Below are 11943 nucleotides of genomic sequence, written 5' to 3'. Positions count from 1 at the left end.
GGGCTTAAAGTTTACCTCCTGTATTGTCCTTGGCTGGTGCCTTAGTTTGAGCGGGACCCCTGGGCCCAAATCTGCCTATCATAATGTTCTTCTTGTAGGGTTCTAGGACCCTCTGGATCCTTCTACTTTGTTATTCTCCCATGTTTCTCTCATCTAGAGTCCCAATAGGATGTCCTCCCCTCTGTCCCAGTTTCCTGGTAAGTGAAAGGCCTCACAATTGTTACAAGAGTGGAACATGTATTTGTTACATCTATTAACAATGGAGTAGCTGTACTAGTTTGAAATCTATCTGGTGCTATCTCAGAAAAATGGGAATAGGGCTTCCTCAAGACCCAGCTATTCCACTCCTTGGAATATACCCAGAAGATGCTCCAGCACACAACAAGAAACTTTGCTCAACCATGTTCATAGCAGCCTTATTCATAATAGCCAGAACATGGAAACAGCCTAAGTGTCCCTCAGTAGAAGAGTGGATAAAGAAACTGTGGTACATATACACTATGGAATACTACTCAGCTATTAAAAACAAGGAATTCCCGAAATTTGTGGATAAATGGATTGAGCTAGAAATGATCATAATGAGTGAGTTAACCCAGAAGCAGAAAGAATCAAATGGTATATACTCACTTATATCTGCATACTAGCCCAAGGGGCATGTCCCACAAAAGCCTTCACTTACCAGGAAACTGGGACAGAGGGGAAGGCATCCTATTGGGACTCTAAATGAGAGACGCATGGGAGAACAGCAAAATAAAAGGATCCAGAGGGTCCTAGAAATCTACAAGTAGAACAATATGATAGGCAGATTTGGGCCCAGGGGTCCTGCTCAAACTAAGGCACCAGCCAAGGACAATACAGGAGGTAAACTTTAAACCCCTTCCCAGATCTAGCCAATGGTCAGAATATTCTCCACAGTTGAGTGGAGAGTGTGATACGACTTTCTCACATACTCTGGTGCCTCACATTTGACCATGTCCCCTGGAGGGGGAGACCTGGTGGCACTCAGAGGAAGGACAGCAAGTAGCCAAGAAGAGACTTGATACCCTATGAGAATATATAGGGGGAAGTAATCCCCCTCAGGAACAAGTCATAGGGGAGGGGAATAATGGGAAAATGGGGGGGAGGGAAGAATGGGAGGACACAAGGGATGGGATAAATATTGAGATGTAACAAGAATAAATTAATAAAAAAAAAACAAAAAAAACAATGGAGTAACTTTTTTTCTTTAATTTTTTCATCTTCCCCATTCTTCAATACTCTCATGCATCTCATGTCCTATTGCTTAATGAATTTTAATTTTGGTGGTTAATAAATTTAGATTCCTAAAGAGAGATCCATTTATCTCAGTTTTTCTCCTACAAGGAAAATACATGTACTAGCACTGACAAAATAAAGATAAGAAATATTTCCATTTTGACGGTGATATTTACACTGTTCTTTTCTAATTAAAAAATACGGATGTTGGTGTTATAGCTGCTTTATTGTCTCAGTGTATGGTGCTCTTAACCCCTGAGTCATCTCTCCAGCCCAATATTGTTCTTTTGTATCATTTGGGATATGTTGAAATATGGTTGGCTTTAGTCAATAACCTTGAATTCTGTCTTAGGAATTATTTTTATAGATTATCTTGGTATTATATTGACAGGTAGACAGTCTTATTTTTTCTATTCATAGACCTTACTTTCATTTCTTGCTTTATTAGATTAGAATTTTTCAGTTTTAGTCAATAAAATTAATGGAAACAGAAATCTGTCTTGTTTTTAATTTAAAAAGCAAAGTATCTAATTTCTCAATTTTAAGTGAAATGCTTGCTTAAATGTTTGTGCATGTTCTTTTTGAAGTTCTTCCTAGTCCTAATTTTCTGAAAGCCTTTTTCAGTAGGGATTAAATTTTGTTCAACAGTATTTTTGTGCCATTTAAAATAATCATGTTTCTTGTACTGGTGACATAGTTATTTACACTAATTCTTTTTGAATGATGAATCAATCTTAAACAGATCTAATATCCAAACTGATCATGTTGTACAATGTCTGTTTATAGATTCAATTTTGTGTTAAGGATTATAGGATTATAAAATATGTTGGGATATGTTCTCTCATGCTAAATGTGTTCTCAAATTCATACAAGAAATCTGTGTAACTTATAAAGATAGATAATTGGGGAAATAAATCAGTTGGTAAAATACTGGAATGCAAATATGAGGACCCTAGCTTTAATCCCCAGCACCCATATAAAAGTGTAGTGGTACAGGCTTATAATACTGCTGCTGATGGTATAGAACTAGATGGATCCCTGGGATTGACTTTCCACCCAATCTAGCCCACTTTGTGAATTCCAGGCCAATGAGAGTTTGTGTCTCAAAAACTTGGACATAATTGGACAAATTATGAGGGAAAACATCAGGGATTATCTTCTAGCTTGTGTGTGCACGTATGCACATGCATGCACATGCAAGTGTGCACGTGCATACACACACACAGACACACAGACACACACACACACACACACACACACAGAGAGAGAGAGAGAGAGAGAGAGAGAGAGAGAGAGAGAGAGAGAGAGAGAGAGAGAACAGAGACAGAGAGATAGACAGAGAGATAGACAGAGAGATAGACAGAGAGAGAGAGAGAGATTGGGGGAGATTTTATGTGACCACATTCAGAGATAAGGTTCTAAGAAAAGAATTAATGTTAAAAGATGTTATAAAGGTAGGATCTTAAGAAATTAGACTGGTTTTATAAGAGGAAAGTTAAAATTTCTTCCCATTCTCACAAAAAAGAAGAGTCATGTGGACACACTCTGAGAAATTAATTTTCCTCTTCTTATGAAATCAGTATGGTGTCAAATTAGGCTTCCTTGGGATGATTTATCGTCTTAGCCTATTTTGACTTCATACTAGCCTCAAGGACTGAGAAAATAATTATCTGTTGTCTGAGATATTCAGTCTGCTATGGTATTTTGTTGCAGCAGCTTGAGCAATTTTGTAGCTCCATTTTTATTCTTAAAGAAAAATGTGTAAATTTAGTACTAAGTCTTTTAAAAAGTGTGATATAGTAATCAACAGAAAATATTTATTTGCAATATTCCTTCTGTATATTTAAAATTATGAATTCAAGTTCCTTATTTCCTTAGTAGTTATACAATCATTTCAAGTCTCTACTTAGAATTTGATTAGTGGTAACTAATGAGTGGTAACTAATATAGCACATGTGTCACAGAAAAGGTCTTTTATTATCACTTCTGGGAAAGCAGTGCATTTACATTGTTTTATTCATGTGTCTAAGATTGTTCACACTAGTCCCTTATTCCTTTGAAGTTTCCCGGGATGTAGTTATGCTTTGTACTGCATTCTCTTCATTTCTATCAGGCTTAAGAGGAGTGAATCAGTATATTTAATTATTTTAAATAACACTCTCTTTTTTTCATAATTTCCTTGCTTTGTAATTTTCACATTTTTTCTGCTTCAATATTTGTTATTTCCTCCTATGCTAATATTGCCTTTATTTAAATGAAAATTTAAGATTATTCATGACCTTTCACTATGGCAGTGATTTAGCAGTGAATTACTAGTTTTGATAGGTTACATTTTCACTTTTAGCCTTTATTTTCATTATTCTCAAACCTTTGAGAGTTTTCTCAGTCACGAAACATTTAGTGTGTTCTTAATATTAGAAAATTTCCCTTACTCTTTCATTATTTTCTTTTTCAATTCCATAATTTTTGTAAAAAAAGTATATGAATTTAATATTTAATAAGAATTTAAGTTTCTTCCAGCTTAGTATATGATGTATTTTTGTAAAATTTCCATTTGTACTTGAAAAACATTCCTTACTTGTAAATATTATCTTAATGTTTTAAGAACATTATGTTGAAGAACCATATCAAATTATGTTATAACATTGTGCTTCAATTTATAATTTCACAGATGTATAACATGTAGTTTGTTCATTTTCATGGATCATCACCCACTCTCACTCAATAACTCAAACTGAATCTCTCCATCATTATTTTCTGATTTTTGTATCTTGATGTGGATTTATTTCTACATGCACTATTTTCATTCCTTCAGTTTCTTGAATTTCTACCTGTGGAAACATCACTATTTCTTCAGGGCAAAGAATATAGCAACTATCCTCTTTTTCAACCTTTTTGTTATTGACGGAATATGGAACTACATTCTTTGCGGATACGAGGGATTGATGAATGTAGAATACTGACAGCTCACTCTGTCAATGAGTTATTAAGTATCATTAGTAAAAGGTTGATTGGAAGTTCAGCTTCTCACTTAGCCTTCCAGTTGCAGGTAAAGATAAAGGCTACATACTTGAGTGTTAAACCCTTTGTGAAGTAGCCTTATTAAGTCTAAATTTTTATAGTGTAGGTGAAGGCTTAGCTCAATATTTGAGGCATATTGGCATTGGCCTTGCTGAAGAATGATACTATAACATTAGTTCCTGCCTCTGAGACAATGGATTATGAACTTCTCATTTGGCTCCATTGTAATAGTCTGTGGCAAAATGAGACAAGGTAGAGACTCTTGGTGTCTGGTTGGAGTAGGGTATGCATTTCCATAAAAGGTTTTCTATTATTAAGCTTCCAACTTCCCAGACCCACTGCCTAGAAAAAACAGGTTTTCCTAGAGATTTTATCACCTGCACTCATTAAAGTTTCTGAGTCAGAATCTTCTGCAATTTTCTGCACAGGACATATGTGACACAGGAAGTACAGAGGGCAATTCACTACCTTAACATTCTTATGAATACAAAGTCTAATATCCATTGAGTGCTACCCCACTGTTAGCAGATTTCAATTATTTGTTAGTTGTGCTATGTAGAAGATTTTTATTAAAACATATTTTTGTTTTCACTTTAAAAGAGAAGATCTGAAAATGTCCCTTTCTACAGTCCAGTGCTTGGACATTTAAAAATCCTCACTTTCTTTCTCTACAGTGAATATACTATGTGAGAACATTGTATTATGACCTGCAGAATGGCATTAAACATCTAAAAGGTTACCTCTCTAATATCTGTGCTATATCACTCCCCACATAACACAAGTCATCTTATTTTTCTAAACCCTCCCTTCTATTGGGAAAAGGAGAGGAAGTTTCAACATACTTAATTTTTTTTAAACTTCCAAGCCAAGTTGTGTATAATTCAACCTTAAAATACGTGCTGGCAGAAGTCAAATATATATTATTTAAAGTATTCCATCTTTTTAAAAAAAAATCTTTTTCTTTCTTTTTAAATTTAACTTTATTTTTATTGGCTCACTTTACATCTTGATTATAGATCCTTCCCTCATCACCTCCCAATCCTACTCTCCCTCCCTCATACCCCCTCCTTCCCTCCCCTAATATCTGATCTCAGCCTATCAAGTCTCATCTGGACTGGGTGTATCTTCTTTCTCTATGGCCTGGCAAGGCTGCCTCACCAGGTGGAAGCGATCAACATGTGGGGGCCAGAGTCTGTGTCAGAGGTAGCCCCTACTCCCTGTAGTATGCAACCCATGAGGAGACTGTGCTGCCTATCTACTACATCTGAACAGAGGGTCAAGGCCCTCACCATTCATGATCCTTGGTTGGTGCATCCATCTCTTAGCACCACCTCCATTGTCTCCTTGTGGAACTCCTTACTGTTCCTGGTCCTTTCACTCTCCTCCTCTTCAAAACAAACAAACAAACAAACAAACAAACAAACCAAACCAAAACAAAACAAAAACTCCCTATATATATCAGCATCTGCTTGGATCCCCTGCTGGGTGGAGTCTCTCAGAGGACCTTTATGTCAGGCTCCCTTCCTGTTCCTTCTCTTCAACTGCTTCCACTGTCTATTCTAATTGAACTTACCAATGACAATTAAACATTCTTTCTAGGGGCTTCCTTGTTATTTAGTTTCTTTAGGTCTGTGTATTGTAGTGTAGTTATCCTGTATTATTTGGTTAATATACACTTATAAGTGAGTATACACCATGTGTACCTTTCTGGGTTTGGGTTACCTCACTCAGGATGATTGTTTCTAGTTCCCTCCAGTTCCTTGTTTTTTTAATACTTGAGTAGTATTCCATTGTGTTGATGTACCACAGTTTCTATCCATTCTTCAGGTGAGGGACCTCTAGGTTGTTTCCAGATTCTGGCTATTACAATTAAATCTGCTATGAACATAGTTAAGCAAATGTCCTTGTATGGTGGATTTAGGAGCAACACTGAGACAGTGTATGCTGTAGTTTCTGAAATGTAAAACTTCCTGTTTCCAACTGAGTGAAAAGAGCATCCATCAGTGTTTCAACTCACCTGAACAAAATATTTAGGGACTGATCTAAGGTGAGGTGCCAACTTATGAACTTGCTCCTGTGAGCTGGATGAACACTAAAATCCATGATTTAGTTATTCATATGCACAACTTGTGCCTGTTGATATAGCTCTTTCATATTCATCCCATACCTACCAGTGGAAACAACAATGAGTCTCTGAGTCTTCTCTATGAGGCACTACCTCATAAAGCTTCTCACTGAAGACACCAGAAGATTACACAACTGTCTTTACTACAAAATAGATAATATGGTAAAGGGTACTGGTACTGGCACTGGAGATTGCTGTGGAGTACAGATATAAGGCAGCTTGTGTGGGATGGTGGGAAAGAAAAGTTTATGGCATGTTCTTGGAATTTACAGTTAGTGAAGGTGCAACAAGCAGTAGAAATAATATCAGCAAAATGTGATGGGGTATATAGGGAAGGAACACCTTGAAAAAGTTCTTATAGTATACTATGATTAGTTAAAAAATGAATTTATGGCCCTACATACTTAACAAATTACTTTTTGTGGAGGAAGATCAATATACATATAGAGTCAGCGTCAGGCACAAGCCTTTTTGCAGTGTATCCCTGATTAATTAAAATCATAGTGTTACTTAGCTACCAAGTCTGTCGTAAGATGGGATGTCCTGAAGAAAAAACAAACAAAGCCTAACTATAAAAGACAACAACAACAGACATGACATGAAACTTTTCTTTGATCTGATCCCGACCTTCATAGTTTTCACACTGTGTACACATGCTTGCTTCTAGAATATTCTTTATCTCTCCATCTGTGCATAAAAATTCTGCTCATCTTTCATATTCCTATTCCAAAGACTCAGAGGGCTCTATCTAAGATCATGGGCCTCTGTAACTGACAATAGGAACTTTCATTCCTAGTTCCTCACTTGGAATGTTCTATCCATTTCATCAGTTCTCTGCGCTAAAAGAGATATCTCAGAAACACCCAATTCACCTCCTCCTGGCCCATTAGCACAACCCACTAGACATTAAGGTCTGCGATCTACCAACAAGTCCTGGCATGATCTCATGTGCAGGCAGAATCTGAGGCCTAATAATCTGTTGTTTGATATGGTGTCCTCAGATGGTTCTGTTGCAGAAGCATAGAGTATTTATTTTGAGGAGGAGGGGTAAAATGATTCCTTGAAAATAACCAAACACCAGTAGAAGGGCTGTTCAAATGAACCAGAACTGTAGTTTTCAAATACTTCTGTTTCTGTCAAGTTCAATATATGACCTTAGCGAAGAACCTCCCTGGATTACAACAAGTACAACTTTTGTTTTCTTCTACTGAGAATAGTGATAAAGGTGCTGCTTCGTCCCAAGATTGACTATATGTTGGGTTTCAGATTTTGGTAGGGATTGGAAGGGTATTTGGCTGCTGCAGTGGAGGTAGCTGAGCTTCTCTTGTTGGATCCCAAGTGAGCTGAACCACAGGCCCCAGAGTACTGTCTGCCTCAGCTCCAAGCTCCTTTCTAGCTTTATACCTTCTTGGCTTTACTACTGCATACCGCCCCCTTCTGGCTGGGCATGAGCTGCCTACTATTGCCATGATCTTCCAGCCCTAAAACTCACCCTTCCACACCTCCCATCACTTCTGCCATTTATAGTCAATCTGCCCGCCCCCTCTTTCAACACCACCCTCAGAGCCTCCCCCTCCCGCCCCTTGTTCTTATCCTCCAGCGACTACTCTGTCGCTCAAGGCCCAGAAGTCCACACTCTGAGCTGGCTTGCGGCAGTGACTCCTCTCTATCTCCTGCGGCACCTTCGGCCCTAACGCTGATCCTTCCGAGCTAGCTCGGTTCTTTCCGCCCAACCTCGCGTTGTTCGCAGGATCACGCCGCAGCTTTCATCTCCTTTGCAGCCCAGGAGCTCGGGACTCGGCAAGCTCTCCACAGCCTATCGGTCGCCTAGCCTCCAGCTCCCTGCGATCCTACGCATCAGGCCGACATGGAGGCGCCGCCCTCTCCAGCAGCGCAGGAGACACCACAGCTCGCCGGGCCCTCTGATCGCCAGCCGCCCACCATTGCCTCTCAGCAAACAGGTAGCAGGAAGCGGAAAGCCGCTGAGGTCGATCTGGGAGCCAGGAGTTCTTTGTCGCCAGGCCCATCAGCGGCGATGGTGACAGCCGGGGAGGGCCACGCAGAGGGGTCCTTCCTACTGGCCAAGAGGCCTCGGCCAGTAGCTCACCACTCTTTGGTGCACTACCTGAAGAGCCGCTCACTGGGTGCAGAGAACTACCCTGGGCTCGCGGGCTTCGAGGGCGACCTGCGCCGCTACGGGGTCCTCAGGCTGCCCGAGCTGCTGAGGGAGCGCCAGCTGCCCCTTGGCCCCCTCAACAAGGTGTTCGCGTCGCAGTGGCTAAATGCTAGGCAGGTGGTGTGTGGCACCAAGTGCAACACGCTCTTTGTGGTTGATGTCAAGACTGACCATATCATGCGCATTCCTCTAATGCGCGACAGGGTGCCCGACCTGTCCAATGGCTCGCCCTCCTGTGGCATTCATGCAGTGGAGCTGAATCCATCCAAGACCCTCCTGGCCACTGGAGGTGAAAACCCCAACAGTCTGGCAATCTACCAGTTGCCAACTCTGGACCCTGTGTGCCTAGGAGATTGCCAAGGCCACAGGGATTGGATCTTTGCCATCGCATGGATGAGTGACACTGTGGTCGTGAGTGGTTCCCGCGATGGTACACTGGCACTTTGGCGAGTAGATCCTGACATGTTCAATGGCAGCATTGCATGGCACAAGGATGCTGGGCTTCCTGTGTATGCTCACATCCATCCTAGAGATATGGAGGCCATCCCTAAAGCCACTACCAATCCAGGTAATCGCAAAGTGCGAGCACTTGCGTTCAGCGACAAAAACCAGGAGCTGGGAGCTGTGTCCCTGGATGGCTACTTCCACTTGTGGAAAGCCAGGAGCTCCCTGTCCAGGCTGCTGACCCTAAGGCTGCCCTACTGCCGAGAGAATGTGTGTCTCACCTACTGTGATGAGCTGTCCCTCTATGCTGTGGGATCCCAGTCTCACGTTTCGTTCCTGGATCTCCGCCAAGGCCAGCAGAACATCCCACCGCTGTGCTCCCGGGAGGGAGGCACTGGTGTCCGTTCTTTGAGTGTCCACCAGCATATAGTCACAGTGGGGACAGGCCACGGTTCTCTGCTCTTCTATGACATCCGTGCCCAGAAGTTTCTTGAAGAAAGGTCTGCAGCCGGTCCAGACATGTTTCCTGTGCCCTCAGGAAGGAAACTCAAACTCACCTGTGGCAGTGGCTGGATCAACCAGGATGATCTCTTAGAGAATTATGTTGCTGGTGTAGAAGATTTCCCCAACGCACTCTACACTCACTGCTACAACTGGCCAGAGATGAAGCTCTTCGTAGGAGGGGGACCACTGGCCTCAGGCCTCCATGGCAACTATGCAGGCCTCTGGAGCTAAGGTTGACTTGACTCTTTTTCACAGTGTGAATTTATCGTTCAGTTCAATCGAACTGTAGTTTATGTTACAGTACTATTTTAACACTGTCTTTTTCTTTCTCTTTCAGGTGGCAGCCTGGATTAACCAGTGTGTTTCTCAGAAGAGAGACAGAGATGGAGCGATCAGAAGTTAGCTTTGAGAATTGTCTGCACCTCTTCACCATTGTTCGGACTTTTCATACAGATACTTTCCACTAATTCTTCTCTGTGTAGTCTTTGAGTCAGTGGTCCATATAGTTATTCTATTATGGAAGAAAATCCTGTTATGATGTTAGAATTGTATAAATGTTGTGTTCTTTTATTATTAGCAATTTTAAAGATATTATTTTTAGTTTTCATCACATATATGTGATATATTGAGAATATTTTCTAATAAACAGAGTTTGGACATTTGTTCTGGAGCAGTAATCATAGTTTCATAGCATTGTTCCAATTGTAAAATACATTCCGTGTTCCAGAATGTCTACTTTTGGAAGTAATTCGCTCATGAATTAGTGTATGAATTAGTGTAATTCGCTCATGAATCATGGTGTAGGTATATAGTTTGTAAGTTGTTGGTGCAAAACTCACTTTTCTAAATGTTTGTTATCTGAAAATAATTGTCATAGAATCTTGTGTTTATATCAAAAGTTCAGCTGATGAGGATGGTTTAGGTATTCAAGTGTTCTGCTAATTTGATTGTTCAAAAGTAGTCCAAAAATCAGTGTTTTTCTTTCAAGCTTTATTTTATTTTTATTCTCTGTCTTCATTTTGATCAAAGAATGTACTTTTTTCCACTTCTTGCCTTAGTACTATCAAGACTTGTGGATATATTTGAATGCTGTTGTTTGAGTAACTTGCACAGAATTTCAGTGCCATCATTCAATGCAGGGATATTAAGTATAAATGTAGAATGTATGGCAGACAGTGCAGAAAATATACTGTTCTAAGATATAGACTGGATATTTTTGCTGTTGCTATTTTTAATACCAAATGTTATATTTGAACATATTTTAAACTTTCATAATCTGCTTATGAGTTAAGTTAAAAGAAAAAAGTGCAAAGGGAGAAAAATGAGCCCACCCAGATCCCTGTGAAAGAAAGATTTTATTTTGTGAACATGAAAGATTGATACTTAAACTAGAATAGATACATTATTAAAACCTCTGGTTCTAGGCCTGTAAATGTGATAATATGTGATCATGACAATGCTGTGTGATTTTCAAATAAAGGAGCTGGGAATTTAAAAGATAGATATGATTAAAGAGCTTAGCTATCCAGATAAAAAGAGGGAAAGGGATGCTATGAAGATGTACTAGATTTCTCCCTAGGTGAGAATACTGAAAATGAAAAAAGGAGCCAGGCCTTGCTCAAAACTGGACATGATTTGTTAGGCCTGGATTGGTATTAGGCCATATTTCTTTTTCCTTAAACATCTGACATTCATTTTGTGTTGGTGTTGATACACTACATGCTGTTTGGTACCAAGCCTAAATTGTTGAAAGGATCTAAAGGTGAGTTTTAACACAAAGTGGTCAGATTTTTTGATTATAAAGATTATGCAGGAATATTTCTTAGAATTACATGATTTTGGTACATATCTGTGCATTTTTTGCTTGCATGTATGTTTCAAACTCTACTGTAAATGATTTGAGATCAGAGATTATAAACTGCCATCTTTCATTTCTTTGTGTACTAAGCCTGAACAAAGGCAATCAGTTATTACTTACTTATTTTTTTGCCAATGGAAACCTGCAATTAATATTGTAATAAATATTTGCTGTTGCATAATAAAGAAACTTTAGTGTTCCCCATACCTGGTTTTCTTTTAAATTGCCCTAATTCATTTACAGGTCATGCCATAATGCTTCATCCTTTCATAAATGAAGTAATGTGTGATACATAAGATGAACATTTATATCTCCTATAGAGCTGGATATTAATCCTCTAAAATGAAATACATGGGATTTAAGGCTTTCTTTTTTTCTCTTTTCTTTTCTTTTTTGAGGATTTCTTTAAAACATTTGGTTTAATTTTATCAGAAAAAAATTTGAAATTTTTTATTTATAATCTGCTTTATAATTTAGAAATACATTTGTTTAAATTTTTTAATCAAACTATTTGCTGCCTATTTTCTTATGAGCAGTAAAGTATTTGGGGGGTAAAATTGG

The 11943-nt window shown here is 39.3% G+C and overlaps 1 protein-coding gene across 1 annotated transcript; it reads left to right on the top strand.

The window, feature by feature from the left end:
- The first annotated feature begins 8206 nt into the window (after positions 1–8206).
- On the top strand, positions 8207–10176 carry LOC127184944 (DDB1- and CUL4-associated factor 12-like protein 1). Its single transcript, XM_051141409.1, has 2 exons — positions 8207–9756; positions 9862–10176. The coding sequence occupies exon 1, from the start codon at positions 8268–8270 to the stop codon at positions 9753–9755; it is 1488 nt and encodes a 495-aa protein (XP_050997366.1). The 5' UTR covers positions 8207–8267; the 3' UTR covers position 9756; positions 9862–10176.
- The last annotated feature ends 1767 nt before the right edge of the window (positions 10177–11943 follow it).

Source organism: Acomys russatus, chromosome X (assembly GCF_903995435.1).
Source record: "Acomys russatus chromosome X, mAcoRus1.1, whole genome shotgun sequence".
NCBI lineage: Eukaryota > Metazoa > Chordata > Mammalia > Rodentia > Muridae > Acomys > Acomys russatus.
The sequence above is the reverse complement of the archived record's forward strand: the minus strand, read 5'-3'. Positions and strand labels throughout refer to the sequence as shown.

Coding starts and splice junctions, on each gene's coding strand:
- LOC127184944 (XM_051141409.1), top strand. CDS start 8,268: ATGGAGGCGCCGCCCTCTCCAGCAGCGCAGGAGACACCACAGCTCGCC.